Genomic DNA, 27,410 nt, shown 5'->3' with positions numbered 1-27,410 from the left:
TGATGGATTTGGGAAGACTTTTGCGGGAGCTCAATTAGTAGAATACGAATGATTTGAAAAATTCTGTGCACTACTAATAGAAATTAAAACATAATAGTTCGTGATTTTAATAGTGTTTTTCTCCAAATCATTTTATAGAACATTTGTATGCACTATTATTATAGCCCAATCAAAATTAATTCTCTTTTTACTGACCCCAGGAGTGTGGAAGGCTGAATAAACGATGTAAAGAAACTGGCTTTGTTGCAGTTGCCTACTCCTTTTTGCCCCTAGTTGGACTACTAGATGTTGGTTTTCGACTGTCAGTGCGCTGAAGCCTGCCGACTAACCCTCAGTATTTGTGCTCCGTCTCTAAAACTGTTATTTGCAAACTCATATCTCCAGTTGGCACTGAATTTACCCCCTTATAAGACCCTAGAATATGATACCAGTGGTACCCAGGGCATGGGTGGTAAGTTCCCCAGGGCTTGGAGTACTGATTGTGCCACCCTGAGTGACCAAAAGAAACTGCTGCAGCCCAGGAGGTAGGGTGCATTATAATAAAGGCGTGGACATGCAAGTGCAAGCTTATCTGTTCATATAGTGCCCTTTACCATTAAAATACACTATAAGTGATAGACCGTGCACAGGATTATATGAACTGCATGCAAACCAGAGATTGGCAGCTTCATTATTGTACCACCTAACTATGTGATGTTTTTTATCAAACAACATGCCTTCTCACCCCGGATATGCATCTTGTGCCAGGAGCGATGTGGCAGGCACCCAGGTGGCACCTTAGAGTTTGCCCACATGGCTGCTCCAGTCTTCCCTGTGGTCTGACCGACAGCCCGTTCTTGCTACTGCCAAGTCAGGATTCTGACCTACTACCAGGAAGTGTGATCACAGGAGTCAGGAACAAAGTCTCGGGCAGGAAGCAGGTCACGCCTCCCTCTTCCCAAGCAGGCTAGTGAAGTGGCACATCAACGCAGTGAGCAGCAGCGGCCGGTTCAGGTAAGCGTGGTGAGGCCGGGTTGTAAAGTTAACAGATGACGGAATAGCATTTATTTATTTATTTTTCCCTATTCTGTTGTGTGTCGACTCCCTCCACATCCACCTCCCGACTTGCCTCCACCCTGCCTCACTGCGCTTACCTGCACCGGCTGCTGCTAGCAGGAAGCTTCAAAGGCTGCACCACCTCTGATATGCATTAAGGCTGACTCCCAGAGGAGGAAACAGCCTCCCCCTGGCCCAGGCGCATTTGCACCCAGACAGGCAAGATCACCCCCAAAAGTCTAGCCACACCTCCAGGGTGAGCAGCCTGGTCTGTCTGCTAAAATTTGATTTCTGCCATCTTCAGGAGTGGCAGAATACAGAGTTGTGGGTAGAAAAGGTGCCCCCACCACTGGATGTGATCTCCTCAGGGGCAGATGAGTTGTAGGGACTAGCAGCCCACTGGCTACATGATTCCACACCCTAATGCCCCTAAATCTGGGATTTAAGGGACAACCCTGAAACCAGAACCTCAGTTCTGATCCAACTTACATCAAAGAGGATGAAGAAGGAACTTGTGTCTGCGACAACAGGACTTTGCATAAAGCAAAAGACTGATAATCTGCACCTGTTGCAACTGCATGGACGAGACTCGTCCTAGGCTAAAGGTAGGTCCCCTCAGACAGAGGGACTACTGTGAGAGCCAGAAGGAACTTCATACTCTTGGACTAGTGGAACTAGTTCCCTGCAAACTGCAGATAAATCAACACTACAAATCCAAAGAATCACTAGACGTACCACGCCACAGCCACATCACCCCCCACTTGAGAAACCTGCACTGACTTCCTGTCAACAAGAGGATATCCTTCAAGCTCCTCATCCACGCACACAAGGCACTCCACAAGACCGGCCCAGCTTACCTCAACAAACGACTTTCCTTCTACACCCCAACCTCCAGCTCCGCTCTGCTGACCTTGCACTCGCCACCGTCCCGCGCATCCACAGAACAACAACTGGCGGGAGGTCCTTATCCCACCTTGCCGCCAAGACCTGGAACACCTTCCCACTGAACCTACGACAGACCCAAGACCTGCTAACCTTCAAGAGGCTACACAAGACATGGCTGTTCGATCAGTAGCGGCCACCCCCCTCCAGCGCCTTGAGACCCTCACAGGTATGTAGCACGCTCTACAAATGTTGTTGACTGGTTGATTGATTTACTAGCCATCAGGCCCTCTGAGAAATTGCCCAAAAGCAGATGGATCAGGGCATTGTGGAAACTGCTGTCCTGCCATCCACGAAGTTTCAGGCTGCTACCATGTTTCCCTGACGTCAAATAAGCTCCCTGCTGAGGTTATCGCTACTAAGGTTTGATGGTCGCCCTTCACTCAATGCTGCACAGAGAGGACACTCCATTAAAACTTCCACCCAGCATCATCAGTGACGTGGTTGTCACCATTTTATACCCTGTTCTCCAGCAGTATCGTTTCAGCGGTAAAAGCAGCTCTCCTGTGGCTCCTGCCCAGAACCAGGGACAGCCAGGACAACTCTGGACCTGGGCTCCTCGTGCCAGGTAAAATTGAACTGACTGTCCTGGCTTGGTACTGGGACCCGCATCACCTTTACCCTGCAAGGGTACAATGTAACTTGACCTGCAAGTGACCCATTGTCACTAGTGGTTTTTCCCAATGACTGCAAAATTAGGTTTTCACTGTATTATTTTGCACTGATTTTATATTGCTTCCAAAATCTACTATTCTGCTAATTTTGGTCTCTAAAATAAAATAAAAATGCATTCTATTTTCTTAAATTGATGTTGGATTTCTCTCGAGTTGTGTAAATGACTTATATCCATGTTGGTACTTTGAAATGCTTAATACTTTCCTCTAGTAAAGTCTGACTGCTCTTTGTTACACAACCAGGACTGTGCTAAGGATTTATTAGTGTGAATCCAAGGACAATATTTGGGGTATAGTGACAGTATTACATGGTGAGGCCTAATCCCCACACCACATAATACTCACTTTCCTAAAAAACATGACAGGATTTGAACCTGCAGCTCATCAACAGATCTATCATAGGGCTTCTGTCTAGTATTTAACCCCATGCATGCTCATGACGGAGCCGCTTCGTCATGAGCCGCGGTTGCGCTGTGCTCATGACAGAGCGGTTCCGTCATGGCCCTGCCGCCGCGCCTGCAAGGCGCTGATTTCGCGCCTGCGCGGCGCGTTCTATTGAGCGGGCGGGGCCATGACGGAACCGCTCCATCATGAGCACAGCGCAACCGCGGCTCGTGACGGAGCGGCTCCGTCACGAGCATGCGAGTGCCGCTCGGCCCCCCCCCCCTAGCGCTGCGGCGGAATTGCCGCCGCAGCGAAGGGGTTAATAAAAAACTACAGCACTCAAACTCAATGTTGCATAATTATGCCAAGATGTTCTTTGAACATTTTTAATTCCTTTGTCTTGTTGTGGACACGGATAATAAAAGGATATTTTTTGCCTGACCAAAGTTGTTCAAAGGAGTAGGATTTGCAAATATATCTGTTTTCATGTTTGAGATATAAATGATCATGTGAAATTACCTAATATTTTGAAATGTTTCTCATTCACGGAATCAGGGAAATGTTATCTTGAGTGAAAGGAGTTGGGTTGCATAAACATTAACACATTTCGGGCCAGATGTACGATAATTCTATTTTGCGAGTCACAAACTGTGACGTTTTGCGACTCGCAATTTGCGACTCATAAAATGGGATGTACAGCAGTGTCTAAGACACTGGTTGTGATTCCTAATGTGGTCGCAAATGACCTGCCTCATCAATATTCATGAGGCAGGTTGCAATTAGTGACCCATTGGGAATAGCCAGCACTCACAGGGATGGTGGCCTGCTCGGGTCAGCAGACTACCATGTCTGTGACTGCTTTTTCAATAACATCAAAACAGAACAATTGCCAGTACTGAGCAACAATCGTAGAAAGTCATTCTCACAAGGCTTGTGAGAATTACTTTCTGCAATTGTTGCTCAATACTGGCAATTGTTCTGTTTTGATGTTATATGGACTCAGCCTTACTGAGTTGAGTCAAGGCCCTTTGGTGTTTTCTACTGCTTTTTCAATAAAGCAGTTTTTTTTAATGCAACCCGTTTTCCTCAAACAAAAAAGGAATGCAACTAAAAAAGAAAAATGAAACTTTTCTGTTAAATTTTTTAAGAGCAAGCAGTGGTCCAAGGGACCACTGCCTGCTCTTAAAAAATATCTTTGCATCCATTCTCAAAGGGGAAGGGGTCCCCTGGGTCCTCTTCCTGTTTGCAGGTGGCTTACCACCTACTCGAAGTACGTAGTAAACTGTGAGTGTTACGCAACCACAAATGCATTGCACAACAATGGTACATACCATTCTGACATGCTATTAGGAAGGGACGCCCTTGGCACACCTGTACCTAATAGTGACCCACAAACACGATTTTGCGAGCCACTGACTTGCAAAATAGCGTTTGTACAAATCACTACCCTGTTTTTCCATTGCAAACGGGCTGATTTCATGTCTGCGACTGCAAATAAATGTCCAACATGTGGCACTTCATTTGGTAATCTATACCAATCATTGGAGAATCATGGGAAATCCATATATATTTTTCAATTCTGCACACCTTTTGGATTCTGTTGTGGATCTAGGAGAGAGGCTGACCTTTCTCTTAATTCTTTTTCTAAGTTATCTTGCAGACGATACATGTTTTATTTTATTTTTCATGCTTCTTTCCAAAAGCTGAAACTTTACTCCTGCACCTCACGAACATTACGAGTGAACATGGTTCCATGGTTCTTTTTTCATGAATTTGCTTCGTTTTGTGATATGACGCCAAGTTATTTCTAGCAAGTATGGGTTCAATCTATTGAAGTGAAGTACATGTTTACATCATCCCTTATTTAGTGGCTCATATTAACCAATAGTCAGTGTTCCATTAGGAAGGAGAGGATGTGTCGTAACAGCCGGAGCTGCTGACTTTGGACTAAGAGGACTGGGTTCGACTCTTGGTGCCGGCTTAAAATACAGTGATTCTGGGTAAATCACTTATAAAGAATGCGTCCTTGTGTAATGTAATTGGTGCTCATGTAAAGAGCTCCAATAAGTACGGGTAAAGTTTGACTATAAATTGCAACAACAACAAAAATTATTTGTGGGTGGCAGTCATTCTTCATTCTAAAATTGTGGACATAAAATCTTACAGTGTTATTTTTCTGATTTCTTCCACCACACTTTTGAAACACTGCATTGTTCTCCTCCAGCACACACATGGAAATGCATCACTGGGTAAATTGGATATGGATCCTTATTTTCCTAAGTATGCTCAGTGTAGGGACACTGGTTTTCAGTTCAAAAAATCAAACTTGGATTGTCAAGATGCAAACAGGTATGGGCCTAATTGTCGTCTTCCCCTCCCCGCTATGATTGTTGAGATGGCCATGAATACAGAACTCACCAAGTTCTTGGAGGACAAAAAGCTATTAGATTGTGCACAATATGGCTTTAGAAGTCAACATGGCACCGAGCTGGCCCTAATCAATGTGTCTGAAGAAATCAGAGAGGTTCTGGATAAAGGCGGGAAGTTAGCACTGATCCTATTGGACATCTCTACGGCCTTCGACAAGGTTGATCACAACCGGCTGGTCAGTCGCCTTTTGTGCATGGGTTCAGGAGCAAGGCTCTGGCCCTTCTGAAGTCCTTTCTCACTGACAGAGAACAATGGGTGGAGCTTGATGGGCACAGCTCATCCTGGTTCACCCTGTCCTGCGGGGTGCCCCAGGGCTCCTCACTGAGCCCAACACTTTTCAACCTATATGTTACCCCCTTCTGCTCGCTTATAAAATCCGCTGGCTTTAAAACATAGTCAAATGCCGATAACACACAAATCGTGGCCTCCTTTTCTGGGGACCACAAGGACACTGCTTGAAGATTCCATGAGTGTCTGTGCAAAGTCAGACAGTGGATGGCCTAAAACTGCCTCAAACTGAATGCAGGGAAAACCGAGGTGCTTCTTTTTGGAAATAACACCTCTTGTTGGCAACCAAACTGGTCGCCACAGGAAATGGGCGAAACTCCCACTTCTGTCAATGAGGTGAAAAACCCGGAGTTCTTTTTGAGTCCAAACTATCCTTCGAGGGGCAAATCAATGCAATCACCTCCTCCTGCTTTTTATGATTAAAACCATCAGAAAGATCCTTCCTTTTATTCCACCAGAGCTCCAGAAAGCGGTGGTGACAGTGCTCATATTGTCCAGACTAGACTATTGCAACATGCGCACACGCTTTCTCAATAAAATGAAGGTTCTACAAAATGCAGCGGCCCGTATGCTGCTCGATATCCTGAAACAGCAATCAGTAGCACATGTCTTACCCTCCTTTCACTGGCTACCGGTAAAAAGAAGGATCGAATACAAGGCCCTTTGTATTGCCTTTAAGGCACTCCATGCCCGGATTTTCTGGCAAACAAATTTTGGTGGTATCTTCCTGGTAGGGAGCTTAGCTCTGCAACCACTTCTGAAATTTTATATATTTTGTGCATAGCTTCTCCACTGTATATATGCACTTTGTCACCAACACTGAGCACATATGTCACCTTGGAACACTCATCACTTTTAATATTCTCATTTGGACAGCCCTACAATGTTGATTTGTGATACTTGATTAACAAATTCAATAACATAAACTCTTGTTGCAAAAATAATTTTCTGATTTTAATTTGTATCAAGGTGTTCCCATACTCACCTTGTTGTGCATGTTGATTTGATCTATCTACAGTATTATTTAACCCTCAATGTATACTGTTACGTATTTATGTTTCAGGATTTATTCCAAATTAAGTCAAGTTATTGATGCTCCCTGACAGAGCCATTGCAGCTTGGTATAACTTTTTAAAAATGGCAATTTTAAAACAATAATTTAAAATATGAATGAACCATTGAACAGGAATTTAAATTATTAATAAAATAAGTGGAATAATTATCACTCCATCTGTTCCCAAACTGAATTTAGCACTTACTGAATGTAATAAGTTGATCCAGTATTAGTCTATGAGGAGCCAGCCTTGCCACAGTGAAAAATGACTTTAGGGGTTTTTCACTGCCTGGACATGGAAAACATGAAACACACATTTCCTACTTTTTAAATACCATGCCATATAAGTGGTTAGGACCTACCTTAGGGGTGACTTACAAGTATCGAAAGGGAAGGCTTATGCCTGGCATAGGTTGTTTTTCCCCTGGTTGAAATGACTGTTTAAAACTGCACACACAGGCTGCAAGGACAGGCCTGTAAACGTGTTTTACAGTACTGCTACAGTGAGTGGGTGAATGATTGCTTCTACCCACTTGTGGAATTTATTTACTGACCCTAGGAACACATAGTACCATATACTCGGGGTTTATAAGTAAATTACAGGCGCAAATTAAATGTATGCCAAATTTACCACCTTTGGAAGGGAGAGCACAAACACTTTACCATTGATTGAGCAGGAGTAAAGTGTGCAGAGTCCTAAAGCCAACAAAAATGGATTCACCAAAAAATGATTGGTGTGTACAAAAACTCGATTAGAATGGCTCCTGATGACATTACTTGTTGTCTCGTCCCTCATTACCTCTTAGAGTGTTTTGGAGGGTTTTAATAAAATTACTTAAATGGTGGTGTTGGAAATGGCCTTTTTGGAGGGTTATTCCCAATATTTGTTTACTTTTTCCTCATATTTTTCCTGACCTGTTTTTGTTGGCTTTAGGGCTCTGAGCCCTTTACCACTGCTAGTCAGTGCTAAAGTGCATATGTTCACCCGTGTAAATTATTATCACGATTGGTTATCCATAATTGCTATATTTGATTTAATAGGTAAGTCCCTAGTACAATGCACTGTGTGGGCCCAGGGCCTGTAAATAAAATGCTGCTAGTCGGCCTGCAGCACTAATTGTGCCACCTACATAAGTAGCCTTTTCAAATGTGACTCAGACCTCCCACTGCAGTGTCTGAACGTGCTGTTTTTAACTGCCAGTTTTTAACTGCCATGTCGACCTGGCAAGTGCACCCTCTTGCTAGGCCCCCCACCTTCCATTTTCTTACATGTAAGGCACCCCTCAGATAGGCCCAAAGTACCTCAATGGGCAGTGTGCAGTGTATGAAAAAGGTGAGACATATACTGGTGTGTTTTACATGTCCTGATAGTGAAATACTGCTTATTTTGTTTTCCACTCTTGAAAGGCTATCTGTCCCATAGGCTAACATGGGAGTTACTTTGTAACATCTTACAAGTATGACTTTCCATTGCGACAAGATGGAGAAGTGGAGTTTATACTCTCTGAACCCAAAATTTGATAACTTATAATTTTAGGGAGATGGTTTTTATATTGTGTTTTTGAAAATGCCACTTTTAGAAAGTAAAACTAAAGGGGATGATGGACGGAGTGTTGAACATTGCAGGCACTCACCCCCAGTCAACTGATCTGGGTTTAATCCATCATCATTCTTTAGCTGCCTGCGCCAACCCAGTTCAAACATGGCCATATACAAATCAGTCTGACCCTGTGCCTCATGGGAACAGTCCAGCCAGAACTGCCAAGCCATGTCTTTCCTGGACCGGAAATAGGCATCCTGGAACCAGTGGTTGGCTAATCAGCTGTCATCGATAAGAAAGCTGGCCTTAACGCAACGGAATTATTTGAAGCCTTAACCAGCCTTGATCTTGTCCAACAAATCTCTGTGCCCACTCATATTAAAGGTCACACTCTGGACCACATCTGGACTCATGAATTAGTACTATCCTGTCCAGTCGTCTCCCCTTGCATTTGGTCAGATCACTATCTAATCGATACCACCATCACTGTCAGCGGCAGGGCCAAGGCCCCTATCTTGGCTGGCGGGTCATCACGCAAATGGAGTTCTTATGACTCCCAAGGCTTTCTTGCCACTCTGGCCAAGACTCGACCCACCATCGACATTAATGCTAATGTTGAGGTAATAGAAGAGGACATTGGCGACTGGCTAAAAATCGCCAGTGACCAGTTTGCCCCTTTCTCTAAATTTCCACGTACCAAACACAGCAGTTCACACAGATGGTTCTCTGGTCCCCTTAAAGAACAGAAACTGAAGGTGCGTCAGCTCGAACGGATCTGGAGACGCAATTACTCGGACTCTAACAGATTGCTTTTCGTGGCAGCCCATAAAGAGTACAAAGGCGCTATTTCCCTGGCTAAATCCACCCACATCTCTGACAGAATTTTATCAGCTGATAATAAATCCAAAGACATTTTTAAAATTATGAACGAGTTCACCACGGATAATAGAATCCTTCCAACTCAGACCCCATCTCAGGAAACCTGTGATGCCCTGAACTCCTTCTTCATGGAAAAAATAGCCAAAATCAAGAATTCCATCCCTCTTCTCCCCTTCACTGGATTATCAGATACCTCCCCCACTAACCAATATATTTTTGATCTGTTCCCCACTCTCAACTCCAATTCCCTCGCCGAGCTGGCGGTCCGTGTTAAGTCGGTGTCTCCCAATGATTGCTGCCCTCCCTCGGTCCTTTGAGACGTCTGCCTTACACTACCGGACTGCATATTGCCCCTGCTGAACTCCTCCCTCAGCACCGGCACGGTCCCCAGCTGCTTCAAGGAGGCCACTCTTCTGCCCCTGCTGAAGAAACCAGGTGCGGACCCCGCCGATTCTTCAAATTACCGTTCCATCTCCCTCTTGCCCTACCTGTCCAAACTCCTCGAGGCTCATGTTACCCGATATCTCTCAAATTTCATCGAGAATTCTGGGTATCTTGAACCTAATCAAGTCAGCTTTAGGCCGGCCCATTCCACTGAGGCAGTTGTCCTGGCAGTATTGGATGCCTTGAGGGGGAATGCTGACAAAGGGTCACCCCAGGCCCTCGTGCTACTAGATCTGTCGGCCGCTTTCGACGCGTTGGACCATAACATCCTTCTCCACTGTGTCGGACAGGCCGGAATTCAGGGACCTGCCTTCAACTGGATTGAGTCTTTTCTCGTCGGCAGAACACAAGCTGTTCGTTTGGGCCCTTTCACGGCAACCAGGGCTCTCTCGACCTGCAGATTCCCTCAGGGCTCCTCCCTATCCCCCCTTTTATTCAATTTATATCTCCGGCCACTGATTCACTCGCCCAAAAGCTGGGACATCACAGTGTTCAATTATGCTGACGATCTGCAGATTATCTTTCCTCTTGACTCTCCTGATGCCGCCAAAAGCTTTCAAGCAGTGATGACCCATATACAACTGTGGATGAATCACAACCAACTGAAATTAAATCCAGGGAAAACTGAACTTATCCTTCCTGGTAACAGCCCAGCATTCTGGGGTTCTCAATTCTGGTCCACGGAGCTGGGCTCCCCTCCCACCCCAGCAAGCACGGTCAAGAGCTTGGGGGTCATCATCGATGTGGAGCTCTCCCTTAAGGCCCAAGTAGGTGCTGTGATCTCCTCCTGTATGTTCCAACTGCGAAAAATCCGCAAAATAGCCCATCTACTCCCACATGCGGCATTGGTCCAGGTCGTGATCTCCCTAGTGCTATCCCGCCTCGACTTTTCGAACTCCCTCTACTATGGTCTTCCCCAGTCGCTGCACCACTGTCTCCAAATTGTACAGAATCAGGCTGCCAGACTCATCCACAAAACCCCAAAGTGGGAATCTGCGAAACCACTACTGCAAAAACTCCACTGGCTACCAGTTGTGGAAAGGAAGGCTTTTAAGATTGGTTGCATGACTTTTAAAGCCCTCCACTGCACCAGTCCTGATTTCCTTAAAACCCTGATCATGCAGCACCGCCCGGTGCGCAATCTTCGCTCGGCGCATCTTCACCTGCTGGTTGCCCCTAATGTAAAACTTAAAAAGTTTGGCGGCCGCAGGTTTACTTATTTGGTCCCTAAATTCTGGAACTGTCTTCCTCTTTCGGTTAAGTGGCTCCTTATTGAATTTTAGGAAACTTCTGAAAACTTGGCTCTTCACCCAATCTGGCTAATTCCACCCCCTGCAATTTCCGTACTCTTTCTTTCAACGCCAGGAAACTTACGGTGTCAGTGCGCTTAACAAATTCCACCTAAGATATGATAAGATAAGATCAGGCAGGCTAGCTTGAATCCAGTGGCAAAGTGAGCAAGGGACCCACGTCTCGGCATACCCTGCCAACTTAGGGTGAACAAAGCAAAACTAAAGGGGATGATGGACGGAGTGTTGAACATTGCAAGCACTCACCCCAGTCAACTGATCTGGGTTTAATCCATCATCATTCTTTAGCTCACTCCGCCACCCCAGTTCAGACATGGCCATATGCAAATCAGTCTGACCCTGTGCATCATGGGAACAGTCCAGCCCCCGAACTGCCAAGCCATGTCTTCCCTGGACTGGAAACAAGCATCCTGGGACCGGTTTCTGGCTAATCAGCCATCATCAGCCAAGCTAGCCAATGTCACCATGTCGAACCTTGAGCATAGGAAGCAATGCATTAAATAACTTCCGGTCCCACACGGAGTAGCAAACAACCAGAACGCCGCCCGAGTCGGTCCGTGGTACACGTCGAGCATAGAGGTTCTCCCCGGGCGCCGACATCAATTCTAATGGAAGAAAGGCCAAATTAGAAATCAAAATTCATCATGCAGAAATCACGCTAGTGCCTATTAGTATGAGATTGTCCAGCATCGAGGTTGCAATAACAGGCTTGTGGTTTTCTCAAGCTTTCTGGTCCTGATGAGAACTCCTTACTGATTTGAAGTTCGAAACGCGCAGACCCGTTTTTATGCTTATGCCATAAGAATCTTAAAACTGAATAATTTTTCCGAATTTGTAAAAAGTCTGCAAATTGAGGTTCAATCAATGTCTATGGTTATGTAAATTTTGATATGAAATCAGAAATCAATTGTAAATATATGTGTGGTAGCTGTTATATGAGAGAGAGTTTCTTTTGGAGTGGTTGAGATGGTTGAATGATTACACGAATGTAATGTTTTTGTACATATATGTTTCATCATTGTATGTATTTTGTCTATTATGAGTTGTATTTTTTCCATTATGAGTTGTTTGTTGTAATATAAAATGTAAAAAGTGTTGAAATTGCAAAAACTAAACTTTTCTGAAAAAATGAGATAAAATTAAAATGATTAATTTAGACTAAATGGTAAGTCTTGGATTCATGTTGTGTTCAGTTCCAAGATGAATATTTATGTTGTATACAGAAGGAACAGTATTGGCATCCGTTCAGTTTATTATAAGACTCATAATGAAGCCCTTAGCCTCTGTGTTCAGAAAAGCAATATGACTATGATTAAGGGAATCTGTCAGTGGCCCCGTTTTACGTTGAGGGTAAAGAATGGTTCCTCTCCACGAGTTGGATAAAACATTTGTCAACAGGAGTTATAGAAAAGAGTCAGTCAGGATTCCCAAAACACAGACTCAAATGGAAAGAGTGTCCTTTACAGCCCCTTGGTACCAGGACCTTGGAGAGACAATGTTAGCAACCATATTCTCTCAAGTGGTCCTCATCTCTTCCTTAAGCATCAGGGCCAATGAAAACCTAGCTACTGTATCCTGGGTAGACCTATTCAACTTACTAATGTAGGCTTCCTAAACTCCCACTGGAATGTTATTGCCACTGACCGTTAGCTCATAAAGATTTAGGGCATGTTAACAAGGAACAGGGAAAATTAATGCTAAGGGCGCTTAGCGTTCATTTTTTTAACGCCCGCTATCGCTGGGTAATATCGTCTGGTATCGCGTTATTAATAACGCTAACCGCCTAGGCGATAAAAAATCCAGTGATAGCTGCATTTTAGGAGGTTATCACTGGTAATGCAGCGATAAAACTACAAGGATAGGGATATCCTTGTTGATAGCCCATGGTGGATTTAGCCATGTAATCTACCTCTCATTGGATTACATTGCTAAGTCTGAAAATTAGCAGATGTAAAAAGCAGCGTTAACTGTGGTTAGCGCTGCTTTTTTTGTCTCTAACAGGGTTAGCGTGAAGCTTGACAATAGGAGAAATGTCGCTTAGCGACATTTCTCCTAATATTTTGCTCTGGAACGCCCTTTTTGCATCTTATTAGAGATGCAAAGGGAAGCATAGTGAAAAAGGGTGCTAACATGCGATTTTGCATGTTAGTAGCCTGTTGTTGATAGGTTGACATTTTTATCTCCGCTTCTTTGGCTTTTAAAGCCAAATACACGGAGATAAAGCCCTTGGTAATATGCCCCAAAATGTATTAATAAAGGCCCAGAACTTCGTGAGATCCTTGTATTTTCAAATTAAAACCAAGATTATCAATTGATTGGCTATATAGGCACGCTTAGCATTCAATCCATGTGTTAACCCCTTCGGTGCTGATGACGGCTCCCGGTCGTCATCAGTTACGGTGGGTGTGTGCTGATGACGGCCGGGAGCCGTCATGACCACACCCGCGATCGGAAAGTGCCGCACAGGTGCAGAATTCCGGCTGCGGCGGAGGGGTTAATATGACAACCACTGATCTCTAAATGACTGGACGTAACAACTATTTGCAAGCAAGAGCTTTGTCACTTGGTAAGCTTTTAAAAGTGCTCTCTTTTGTTGCTTAAGATAAATGTTGAGCCATCTGATATTATAAATCTTTCAAAGAGGTAGATGAGTCTGTGAATAGCTGTGCTTCAACAGACAGACATATAATGATGTCACAGACTCTGAATGAAAATGTTCAACAGCTTCCCTTTTAATTTTTTTGAATAGTTTTTACTCCATGAAGGACATATTATTTACCCAACTTCTCTTGCTATAAGTTCTGTTCTTCTCTCTGGCATTCAGAATTGAGACAGTCATGGACAGTCCACTGGTCCACTTGGGTGTCATGAACTCCACTGCCAAGCTTCCTGCTGTATTTTACCAATCCCAAGATAACTGGAGAGGATTTCTATGCTGTAAAGGGAGTCCCTGCCATAGGGGCTCCCTTCACAATACTGAAGGTTTGCTGAGCAGGTACCTTGTTTAAGTTCCCGCTCAACAAACCTTTTTTATGGTTCAGAGAAAACAAACACACAAAGTGAGAATTTGGTTTCTCAGAACAAATAAGTGACACAGATGTGGAGAAGTGTGGCTCAATGATTAGAGCGGCAGACCTTGATGCAGATGTCTAGCCCGGGACCAGGGTTCAATTCCCCGCCTCGGCGGTTCTTGGGCTCAAAAATTCCAGGACCTGATAATTCTCGCCTCGGTGCCTATTCCAATCACGGAGTCTCACTCTGCAACTCTGGGCAATAGCTTGCTTAATCTCCTCATCGGCCCCCACAAAGCTAAGGATGCCTGGCCTCCACCTTGGGGGTGCCCAGGAGTAGATGCCTCACAGGGAAAGCCAGGATGGGTTCCACAGCGGTATTCGTACAAGTGCCTTGAGACCCTTGCGGGTGAGTAGTGCGCTATACAAGTATCAATTACATTTACAGATGCACAAGGAGCTTTTTCTCTGTGCATGAGGCAATTTAATCTATGCCCTAACAATTTTCACCATATCTTCAATGGCAGAAACGGGTGGAGAAAATGGCTAAAGAAGTCCCAGCGACAATAGAAAGGGGTGACAGAGTGACTGCCACTGTGACCCAGAGCTCCTGTGCTGGACGAATCCCTGGGTCAGAGTTTACCACCAACAGAGCACGTGGCGGCTCCACTGATGGTATTCCTGTGGTTCTTGCAACTCTAAATGGAGTGGGAAAGCTACTGGCTTGGCAGGGTGGGAGAACCACCACATTATGGCATTTCTCCCGGTCCAAAAAAACCCTAAATAAGGAACTTTTGATGTTTACATTTGGAGTGTCATTGGATTACACAAACAGACAACCTCCAGAACTTTTTCATGGAAGAATATTGTATAAAGTCTTATGAGAACTGCAGCTGCTGATTCACCTCTGGCATCTGTATTGTATTGTGTGAAGAGGTATATTTCCAACATTTACATCTTCACTGTCTGATTATCTCTGTGGGGCTATTATCTTGACCCCCCCTTTCTGAAGCTGACTCTGTTCATGATCTTAGGTTGACTGTATTTTATTCGTGTTGTAATTGATCCCCAATGTTCCTTTCAATGAGAATGTGACATTTCTACACACATTCTTCAAATTTAGGGGCCGATTATGATGGCGGACGGACCTGAGTCCGTCCGCCACCATAGAGAAGGAGGGACCGTCCGCAGGGGCAGCGGCGGTCCCTCCATGCAGATTAGGATGTGACCGCCAGGGTGGCGGTCACATCCTCTATTTTTAACATTGCGGCGGGTGCAGCTTCAAGCTGCACCCGCCGCAATGTTAAAAATGCATGTATTACATTTACATGCACAAAGAGGCAGGCACCGCGCGGTGCCTGCTGCTTTGTGCATGTAAATGTTGGGGGGTACCATAGGTACCCCCCATGTGCACCCCCCACCCCCGACACCCTGGGGGCCCGCAACGGGCCCCCAAAAGCCAAAGTCCACATGCTTTTCCACGGCGGAAAAGCCGCCGCAGAAAAGCATGTCTCCGTGCAAATCCTAATTTGGCTGATGGTGTCTTGCAGACACCGTCACCAAATAGCCCTCCCCACCCCGCGGATCAGTGGCGGACGGACCTGCAGTCCGCCGCGGGTCCATCCGCAATCCCACCGCCATCCTAATCTGGCGGTGGGTGTTCTATGTGGCTGCAGCTGTGAATCCGCATACTCCGGGACGGCGGTGGCTTCCGCCGGCCCGGAGTATGCGGATTCACCGCAATCATAATGAGGCCCTATATGTTAAAAAAACTAACATCTTACTATTTTTGTAACTAAAATGATACCGTAGACGTAGAAAAATCACAGAATCGGACCATTACGTTCCTTAGAATGGTTATACTATGTTCATGTCAATCTTCAAGTTTATTAATCTAAGATGTTTTATTTTTTTAGGTGAGAAGGTTTATATTTGTCAGCTTGACCATATCTTTTAAAATGCTAAGACACAGTTTTAAATGTACGAAAACCTGAGCGTATCTTTTGCGTTCCTTTAACTGAGCAGTACTTTGTGAAACCAACTTTTCCTGTTGAGTAGTCCTGTGAAAGAGGACTTAACTGCCCTTGGGACTATTGTGGTCGAACTTGTAAGTGGTTAGTACTTGTATGTACTGTATCCAAATATTTAGGCAATGACTACTGCAGTTCAGTAGCTTCTCACACATAAACCACATGCAAGTACTAAGCCTTAACAGAAGTCATATTTCAGAGCTGTTACACTCAGACACTGTGTAAGACTCGCTTGTCAGCATGTTGTTGATGGAGCATCTTGTTATGGTACCATATTTGATAGAGGATATTTGTAGTTATTGGCTTCAGACAGCTTTAGCTGTCTCTTGCAAGCACTAATGAGATCACTGCAAGGTCACCATGATGTAGACAGATAATGTAGTTCCTAAAATCATGTTCTATTTTACAATGTCGTATGCTTGGAATAATGACACCACCTACTGGGTGTATTGAAGGCATTCATTCATTTGAAGCTAATGTGACAGTAGTAGAATGCAAGCTAGACATACTGGTTTTGCCAATGCTATTTTAATGCACCTTTATAGGCCAAAAGAGGGTTTAACTTCGAAAATAGCCACCTGAGAAAAGGTCACAATTACCATGTTTACTATATGCTTTTGTACAATGAAGCAAAACAGTAGAAAGAACTTATGTTAGTACACAAAGAAGAAGAAATAAATAAGATGTCACTAGAAGCATCTAAAGTTCACTGACAGAAAGTCAATTTTGGAAACAACTAACAAATAGAAAAGAAGGATACTAAGTACAAACCCTAAATATATGCTTGAAGTTTATTTGCTAAATCAGTGTACATGAGCACAAAACTTACAACTAAAACTGCGAGATATCAGCCATTGATATCTGTTGTCTGAAAATATATGGTTGTAATGACAATAGCATGAATATATCACACGAATTACCTACTTTGTTCAATATGCTTTCATTTTTTCCATCGACTATACTTCGTACAGAGGTGCCATGACCCAAACCCCTTTTGAAGGATAATGCACATTGTTACCCTGCTCATACAAGCATGGGGACTTTAAGTAACGTCCACCCACTTAAATCATCTAGGATTACGCACATATATATCCACATATATTTGTGCAGGCTACTTATGAAGTGGCGTATGTGACAGAAAGTTGTAAGGACTACTCTACATCAAAGATCCTAACTAACATCAAGACTTGATTTTATTGGAGCATTTGCCTAATTTCCTATAATCCATTTTATTATTGCTTTCCAGATGTAGTACACTAAAGTAGCAAAGCATGATAGGCAGATGCAACAATGCCTCACACAATTATGTTGCAGTCCTAGTTGCAGAAAGGTGTTTTTAGGAAGGAGAGGAAAGACTGAATAGAGGACACAGATGGTACACAATATTGAAGAACATACCAGTGTGAGGTGGATAACAGAGAGATATCTCAGAAGCCTGACTATGCACAGGGTGGGCAAGGAGCAGCGTGGAGTATTTATGTGCCAGAGTGAAAGATAGACATGGCAGTCTAAAGGCAAAGAGAAGCACATAGCCTAGCTGCATGAATCATCAAAAAGTTCAGTCTAACAGGGAGTCAGATGGAGGACCTGTGCTGCACAGCTCTCTTTCCTTATCGGAGAGGTTCCTTCCTTTGAACAAAGCTTCTAAAGCCTCACTCACTCAAGTTCATGCAACCCTGTTATGAACTTTTTAGCCCAAGCACTGTCTTAAATGGGATTTAAAGGGGGTGATGGGAGATATAGAGGAGTCTTGCTTACTTTGCTGGAGGCTCCTGTCAGTAGAGAAGCGGCAGCTGTAGTATGTTTCGTTTGATAGAAAGGTTCTCCACATTGAATGGTAGTAAGAAGGTAAGAGTAGATCTAGCAAGATTTACTTTCAAAGATGTGCCAGCAATTAAGGCATGGCTCAAGTCTTGGGAGATTTTTCTCATTTAAATACTCGTGAACTCGTGGCCTTTGTGAAATAATCCAATTGACCTCTTTTAATAGTCCACTGCACATTTCTGTAAGTCAGTGAAAAAACATTATCGTTAGACATAACTGGATAGCTTTCCGCAAAGATGCTAAGGACATGCATGGGATTCCACTGAACATGTCACTCACCGAAACAGTTGAAAAAGAATAGTGATGAGTTATATTTGTGGCACTACATGAAGAAACCTGTGTGTCTTGTGACTGTATGTTACTTGATCTTTGCATTCAGGGCTCTGGGTTCTATGGTTCACAGCCCATCAATTTACGAAGACAATACATTTAAAAGAACATGGACAATTATAGTATAGATCTGTTGAATGCACTTATATTTGCTCCCAAACACAATCAAAAAAATGTGTGTTTGCATGTTTCACTAATAAACCCAGTATTTGGTCAATACCGTTTGCAGCGGTTAAGAATGACTTACACGTCTGAATTTCGAATGGTGCCAAAAAGTTTATAGACTTGATGGATTTGCGGCCATTCTGTGACAGCAAATTTCAAATATCCCACAATATGTCCTGGATGGCATGGTGGAATACTTTGCCACCACAACTTTAACCCTATTGGAAAACCACAACAAACTGGTTCTGATTTGGAACTAACCAGAAAATCTCAGAGTGAAGACAACAGGTCAAAAGTTGTCAGAAAATAAAGCGAAGCCTCACTTTTTTTCAGGCTCTATTGGACAATATAATGGAAAACCTATCTGATAAAGAGTACATAGACATTTCCCCTGTGGATGCTGTCCTTTGGGGACCAGGAGAATACCATTCTAAACTATTCATTTTGCCGCTTTTCTGAATAAATCGAATACACAAAGTAATCATTTTATGAATGTTTCACAAGGTATTGTATTTTTGTTGCATTGTATTAGGCTCTGACAGTGGTGGTTCCCACCTGATCAACTCTGCATGAATTGAAGTGATTCAGCAACATAATATACAATAATAACCATTACTGTACACCTAAATGCACGCTTAAAAATCATTTATATGGTTGTCTGATATTTTAACTTAAATGGACTCAGCTGAAAAAAGTAACAATTTGTTATTTTAGTCAGTGATTGGAGATGGAGGTAATGCCAATTCCGAGGAGACTAACCAGAAAGACCCCAATCAGCCAGTAAGTTCTCAGATTTGTTTCTCAACTGGTGATAGGTGATGGGCTATACACTCTCTGACCTGTAAATCTTGTCCTGCTTTAAAAAAGCAAAGATCTATTTCCTTTCCTTATTCATCAGTATTATCTCTAACTGAGCAGAAGGCTACATTTCTGCATGGTAAATGTAAAACGATTGAGACACATAGTTTACCTCAGATCAAGATAGGATCAAGAGTCACATTAAAGAGCTAGGTCACACTCATCAATGAAATGTGATCACGCGTGCCCTATGGTCCTTCCAACCTCCTAGCTGCAATTTGTCACATTCTGCTCTCCCAACTTTAGACCCTGTCAGACTTAGGTTGGCTACCACTTTCTCTTACCAATGTTTCTCCTTTTAAATTGTGACTACTTTCTTGTATTCTTCTTCCTTTGTTCTCCTTGCATAATTTTGTCTTTGTGCATGTGCAAAACATTTGGATTCTCCATAAAACAGTTAATATTGCCCCACTCTCAGATGTGAAGCAAATAAAGCAACCTTTTGACTTTTGAAATGTTTGTTAAGAAATTGATGCCTGATTTATTTTTAGGAGTTTGTCCATGAAAGATCTATTAAAGATGATCTTCTCCTCCTGCTGAATCTGGCTTTATAAGCGTTTAGGTCCTGTATATTTGAGACAGGGATAGAAGGCTAACATAGTGTGCCAAAGATTATGCAGCCAGTGAGGCACCTGAGGTGCACCATAGTCCTAATTAAAAAATACATGTTGGAATTATTACACCAGACCTGATGCCACACGTTAAAATGAGAAAACATCTGTGATGGAACTTTATTCAACAATGAGGTGCTCAATCCAGAAAATGCGTGCTTACGCGTTTTAACCAAATAGTGAGCCGACACACATACACAAACCCTCACCTACACACCCAGTAATATACACTAAGGTAGTAGACATTTGGAAAATTCCTTAAGCTTCTAGTGCTTTCATGTATCTAAATAAAAACATAAAACTTTGCAATTTTTAAATGCTCTGCCCAGTTTTGGAAATGCTGCTATGAAAGGAGAACCACTTTGCATTGTACCCATAGGTCCTTTATTAATCCACAGAACAATCTCATAGCAATTTTGGATCAAGGAATATCAAAGTACTAGCTGTCATAGTTTAAGTGGAGTAGATCACTATATAGGAACCCCTTTTTAATTGGGAGAAATCATGCAAGTATTATAGCATGTCTGAAAAGGAAATGTTTTATAAGGGCTACGGAACCTGTTCTATGTACTCGGCTGCTCATTTGTCCATAACAAAGACTGTACTACTGTGACAACCTTTGAAGAACAATAAATGGATTCTATTAGACTAAATCTCAAGCTTAGGGCTTATCACGTACTGTTTTTGACTACTACTCCAATGCTTACGTGATGTGTGTTCCCGTCTTTTTGCATTTGAATTTATAGGGGGTTTGGAATCAGACAGTATATTTTAATCTTATCAAAACTTGGAATCAATAACCCTAAGAAATGGGGAGTTGTTTGATTTATTATTAGTAATAATAACAACAAAAAAGATTAATAATAAAGCAGGCATCCAAAGTGCCTCTGTTGAAATGTACTGACTAGCATCGAAGAAAAATCTTTAAAAGGTAATAGTTGTAATAACCAGCACAAAAAATTGACTTTTAAAAATAAATTCTTATGTTAGCCATCTGATGAACCTATATTAACGTGTTATACAATGCAATTAAAACACAGTATTCATAATGTGTTCTCTTCACTGCTAATGTCATCAAACAATATGATTTGCATACCACCTAGGTAGAATAAGATATTATAGGGATTAGCTATCTATTTAACTGAACAGTCACACCACACCGTACTTGCAATATTTATCTGATAAATCACATAGAACAGTCCGGCAAATAATTATTCAGTAAACCATTTGTACAAATGTTTTTATATAACAGAACTGACCAACCATTAATGGCATACTGAAGAGCAATCTTCGCTAAGTTATGTAGCAAATAATGAAGATCTTGAAAGAGTCAAAAGATTGCCTCCGACTTTGAGCAAGGACTGTTAAGACTGAATTCGAAAGGCAATGTTGCCCGATCATGTCCTGGGTGTTACTGACCACGTCTAATTCTTTTCAACTCTAAACAGGATCACATCAAATTTTGGAATGAAGGAATCAACTTCATTGGTGTTAAATAAAACATCTTTATGTACCAATACTTTTTACAAAAGTATTATAGTAAATTCCTGCATGTACCTGTATCCTACCTAGTGCAGCGAAATATGGCCTTCCCCAAAACACATGATTAAATTGGCATCAGCAGCATGAGGAATCAAAAGGTACAGTTGGCCAGGATTATGGGATCTGTATAATTGGCAGTATATAAAAAAACAGCTTTTGATAATTTGAGAAATGGTAAATTAGTGGATGGAGTGCCACGTAAAGCGACCATGAAATTTTCATGAGTGGCACAAATATAAAAAAATGAATTGAGTGGTTTTTCACATGATTAACTCACCTCGGCTCCTTTACAGACTTCATCTAATGCTGCTACAATTTCAAACCTAGAGGCATAAAGCAATTTGTCCAGAATCAGACACTTTCGTATATTTTGTCAAGTTTCCAATGAGAGTTCTCTCGCATTTTGATATGGTGGCTTAGTTGTTAACCTTTAATCCCAGATGATTGGGGTTGAATCTTCTATCGCTATTCTACCACAATTCAATTCAAACCTCACAACTCCGAGTAAGTCACTGTATCTCCTAGTGGCTCGTACTGAAGTAATACAATTATGGTTGACAATGGCTGGAAAAGTAAATATGCTATGTCCTGAAAATCACAGCCATTTATGAATTGCAACAATTTCTGAAACCCAAAGAAGAATGGAAAGTTAACATATCTAGCCATCATTCTGATCGGGATTCACACAATGCACACTTAAGAGAGTTTCAAGCGTACAACACCATGTAATCGAATACTAGCAGAGGGTAAACATTTACCTCTGTCAAGGACGCAGCACAGAATCATTATGTAGATTATGTATTGAAATAGCACTTCCCTAGCTCACTTTATGTGATCTGGCCCTTTGTCTAATTTGGTATATTTTTCTTTGCAAATTAAATAACAGTGATTTTAACTTGCTTCAGGCAGTAGACTCCACAGATGGTGTTGGTCCAAACCCACCAGAAAAATCAGTTGCTCCAGCTGCAGTAGAAGCCCAACCTGCAGCCCAAAAGATCAAAGATGCCCCCAAGGAGAAGAAGACGACAGTCGATCCGAGCAAGCAGAAAACCATCAAGCAGGAATCAAAAGAAAATCAAGAAGTTCTTTCCTCCCCACCACAGCAAGCTACTGAATCTAGCATTCTTCAGAATGGAAGCGGCAGCCCAAAGAATAGTCCAAAGAGGCTAGAGAAAAGGCAGTCAATTGGAGCTTTTTTCAAAGGCATTGTATGTTCATTTTGGTATTTTCCTAAATTTCATATTTTTTAATATAAGCTTTTACTATTGCATCATATAATTTAAATATAGCCACCGTTTAGCCATCTGTCTATTCATTAAGGCATGATTTAAAACACAAAATGACATATTTATGGTTTAAAGTGTAATTCTTGGGGATGTCTATTTGAAAATACATTGTCAGAAACATACTATATTTTCAATCCAATTTGAGTATTCCAGATGTGAAAGCCTTGCAGGATACATAAAAATATTCAGTGATAGAGGGTAATGTTGTGTAATGAGACCGAGAAAAGATTATATAAATCTTTTTCAGTATTGGTAAACTTGTTAAGAGGATTGTAGTCAGCCAGTTCAGCAACACCTAACCAGATGGAACACACTAATTCTGTAGTCTGTGTTCAAACAAAAAAACAAATACAATCAACAAGAGAAAAAGGGTCAAAAAGCCACTCCTGTACCCCTTAAAAGTAATATATATCAATCAACATAAGAGTGACAGCATAACTAGAGAAAAAAGCAAAAGGTAAAAGACAAAAGAGGTTCAAGGCGTAATATAGTTACTACCACCAGAACAGATTCCCAGTTAGTGTGGAGGTAAGCTACACATGCTCAGTGTAAAATAAAAGGACCCTCAGGCCCCAACTAAAAGTTGGTAGCCAGTTGTCTTCATTGCGTCCTAGTAGTAGAAAAGAGATCAGAGTTGGTGATGAAGATGAATTAAAAGGAGTGTGGACTACTCCTCAAACTGAAACATTCTTATTAATGAGAGGGTGGTTCTAACTCCGTTAAAACCAGTGACAAAAATGCGGACTAATAAGTGGTTGTGTTAGTCTGAACCATAAAGTCCTATTAATAAAGAGAAATGGTCAACATGTTTCTGCTAATAAGCCAAAGATCGGCTTAGCATTCGTCAGGACCGAAGAAAGGATTCTCACTCCATGGTTGGTACACGCTAAGGCGTCCAAACCTATGGTGTGGGAAGGAAAACTATTACAACCTTATCTGTAAAAGTTCATGCAGGTATTTTCTCCTGTGGCCTCTCCGAATTGTGGGAGACAGGGAAATCTGAAATGTAGAAATCAAACAAACATGTTTAGTTTATAAACCCTCGTTATGGGTGTTAAAACACATTGTATTTATAAACACTTCGAGACATGTGTATTCATGCTGTAGCTTCCCCCAACTTTTAGGCACGTTCAGAGAAGCCCATCGAGCAACAGTTTCATCTTCTGTGATTGCAAAACAATTCATTCGCAAATGAGTGAACGCTATAAACTTTAGCAATATTCATGGCGTAATATTTAAGCCCCACTCTTGTCTGCCTTAAAGTAACGCGTGTTAAAATTCTAAACGCGTTGTTTGGCAGCCGAGTACATCACAATACAGAAAGTGCTCGTTAGAGATTAGCAACAAAAACAGTTAAAAACACCTTTTAAACAACAGAAGAATCAGTATGTCAAATCTCACTCAGAGAAAAAACACAAATAATTAATGGTGAAAGCGCCCCATGGGCTTGTGGCAGGGAGATTTCTTCACGCCCAGTCTATCTAAGGATAAACAAAAGGAAAAAGGGCCTTTTTTCCTATTACCGATTAAGGGTGTGTATTTAAGAAAATGTTAATCTACTTTCGGTAAATGACCCTATAAATCCTTCGGTCAGATGATAAACAAAGAGGCCCCTTTAAGACTTCTAAATCACGTTTCTAACTTAAGAACCACGTCTGACACGGCCCGTTTGTTGCTTCGGGCTGCGGATGTGGACACCTTAGGTCTAACGGCGGGCAGTCGCCCAGAGACAAGAAGGTTGACCGAAGGAATTATAGGGTCATTTACCGAAAGTAGATTAACATTTTCTTAAATACACACCCTTAATCGGTAATAGGAACAATTGCCCTTTTTCCTTTTGTTTATCCTTAGATAGACTGGGCGTAAAGAAATCCCCCTGCCACAAGCCCATGGGGCGCTTTCACCATTAATTATTTGTGAGTGTTTTTTTCTCTGAGTGAGATTTGACATACTGATTCTTCCGTTGTTTAAAAGGTGTTTTTAACTGTTTTTGCTGCTAATCTCTAACGAGCACTTTCTGTATTATGATGTGCTCGGCTGCCAAACAACGCGTTTAGAATTTTAACACGCGTTACTTTAAGGCAGACAAGAGTGGGGCTTGAATATTACGCCATGAATATTGCTAAAGTTTATAGCGTTCACTCATTTGCGAATTAATTGTTTTGCAATCACAGAAGATGAAACTGTTTATTGCGAGGTTGCTCGATGGGCTTCTCTGAACGTGCCTAAAAGTTGGGGGAAGCTACAGCATGAATACACGTGTCTCGAAGTGTTTATAAATACAATGTTTTTTAACACCCATAACGAGGGTTTATAAACTATACATGTTTGTTTGATTTCTACATTTCAGATTTCCCTGTCTCTCACAATTCGGAGAGGCCACAGGAGAAAATACTTGCATGAACTTTACAGATAAGGTTGTAATAGTTTTCCTTCCCACACCATAGGGTTGGACGCCTTAGCGTGTACCAACCATGGAGTGAGACTCCTTTCTTTGGTCCTGACGAATGCTAAGCTGATCTTTGGCTTATTAGTAGAAACATGTTGACCATTTCTCTTTATTAATAGGACTTTATGGTTCAAACTAACACAACCACTTATTAGTCCGCATTTTTGTCACTGGTTTTAACAGAATTAGAACTACCCTCTCATTAAAAAGAATGTTTCAGTTTGAGGAGTAGTCCACACTCCTTTTAATTCACCTTCATCACCAACTCTGATCTCTTTTCTACTACTAGGACCCAATGAAGACAACTGGCTACCAACTTTTAGTTGGGGCCTGAGGGTCCTTTTGCTTTACACTGAGCATGTGTAGCTTACCTCCATACTAACTGGGAATCTGTTCTGGTGGTAGTAACTATATTACGCCTTGAACCTCTTTTGTCTTTTAGCTTTTTCTTTTTTCTCTAGTTATGCTGTCACTCTTATGTTGATTGATATATGTGTTCAAACAAATACAATGGCTTGAAATCATCTCCTGTAATTTTCAGGATTGGCACTTTCACTTTTTTAGGTTCCCTGATGCTAGTAAAATACTTAGTTACCTTTTTCTTTCATCAGTTATAGTGAATATGATCCACTCCCTCACTCTGGGTCCGACTTACAAAGGTAAACTTACATGTTTGGTCTAAATTTAGACCAAAGGTCTTAGTTTACGACTTTGGGATTTCACAAAGAGCATTTATGAGTACTATCTTTATATCCAAACTCGGTGTGGATCTCCGCCCGGCATGTTAAATAACCAGTTTTCCCCATGGTAAGTGCAGCGGTGCTCCTCATGTACCCTGGATGAGGTATCACTCCCTACCACTTAATTGTTACAAGAACGCAATCCTAGAATGTGACTATAAATGTGTTCAACAGAATTCTCCTACTTTCAATTAGTTTTGAGAAGGTGATACCATTGAAAGGAGCTATGAAAAACTTAAAATCACATTTTATATCTATCTTATCCTCTGTTCCCACATCGGAGTTGTAGTAAATTTTTGCAGCAAGAGCAGGTTCCTTGCTGCATTCTACCATGTATTCTTCAAAACAAACTAGGTCAAAATGGTTTGTACTGGCAAATTCAAGGTTGTCTGTGATCGCTGTGAAAAAAAATCTTATAGGATGCCAATTATAAAAATACATTTTATCTAACCATTTTCTCACTAAATGTTAGGAGTGATCCAGCGAAAGCGGTGTAAATTTTATTATCGTAAACATTAACCCTACTATATCATGAATATGATTTTTCTCTATAACTAAGAGTTTGGGCCCATGAAAACTCAATAACCATTTACAAATATCAGGTCCTCCGATAGATCTTTGGTAGAGCTAATACGGACTGGATAATAAGGGACGTCAAGTTATCAAGTTACTTTTAAGCTAAAATTTCAAAATATGAATGGTCATTACACAAGTACATAAGAATTATTAATGCTGTGTCATTTCAATGTTACAGGTAAGTACACAATAAGGAAATGCAGTTCATAGACAACTACATCATATAATGAATAAAAGCATAAGAGGGAGAGAGAAAGACAAAAGGAAATATTTTAATATCAATATGCAAATCAGATTTTCATACATACCTAGATCAATGAAATCTCAAGCACCCCCGTGCAATAGTCAGGAATAGCTAACCCTTTGGTCGAAAAGGTATAGCTCAAGCAACTTCACCATCCAATGAAGTGCAAAGTAATCAGGATAGTCACGCTCAGGAATTGCAAGGATAATAGCCAGCCAGAGTAGCATAGAGAGTACAGCAGAAAAGGCTCTCTTCTCATATAATGCCACACTCTTTTCTCATGGTAATAATTATATCCCCCTAATTATTTAATTTTTACAGTTCCACACGTTTTCATCGGTCAGATTCATGAGGTGATCATCATACGCATTTATTTATTTATGTATTTTATTTATTTTTTACATTTTTAAAGCGCACTGTTACCTGGAGGTGTCCTGGCGCTGAACTGATCGCTGGTGGGCGTGAGCAAGGGGAGTTAGTGTGTAAAAAGCCATATCTTGAGGGCTTTCCTAAATAAAAGCATGTCGGGATCTGTCTGAGGCTCAGAGGCAGCGCATTCCACGCCTTGGCCGCACCCAGGGATAGGCTTCTACCTCCCCAACGAACTTTCCTCACCCTGGGGACTACAACCAGCCCCTGATCCGCTGACCTTAGAGGTCTCGCCGGCCTATACCACTGGAAAAGAGGAGTCAGGCAACGGGGGCCCAGGCCGTGCAAGGCCTTGAAAGTCACGCAAAGTGACTTAAAAACAATTCTTTTACGGA

The 27,410-nt window shown here is 42.0% G+C and overlaps 1 protein-coding gene across 1 annotated transcript in view; it reads left to right on the top strand.

The window, feature by feature from the left end:
- Positions 1–27,410, top strand: part of LOC147664133 (breast carcinoma-amplified sequence 1 homolog) — a gene marked incomplete at its 5' end in the record, with an annotated part of 194,160 nt that overhangs the window by 151,853 nt on the left and 14,897 nt on the right. Inside the window, 2 exons of the mRNA XM_086949959.1 lie at positions 19,055–19,120; positions 22,257–22,559. Of these exons, the coding sequence (XP_086806085.1) occupies positions 19,055–19,120; positions 22,257–22,559 (369 nt within the window). The remainder of the gene's footprint in view (positions 1–19,054; positions 19,121–22,256; positions 22,560–27,410) is intronic.

The sequence above is a fragment of the Lissotriton vulgaris genome, unplaced genomic scaffold (genome assembly GCF_964263255.1).
Source record: "Lissotriton vulgaris unplaced genomic scaffold, aLisVul1.2 SCAFFOLD_3290, whole genome shotgun sequence".
Lineage (NCBI taxonomy): Eukaryota > Metazoa > Chordata > Amphibia > Caudata > Salamandridae > Lissotriton > Lissotriton vulgaris.
The sequence above is the reverse complement of the archived record's forward strand: the minus strand, read 5'-3'. Positions and strand labels throughout refer to the sequence as shown.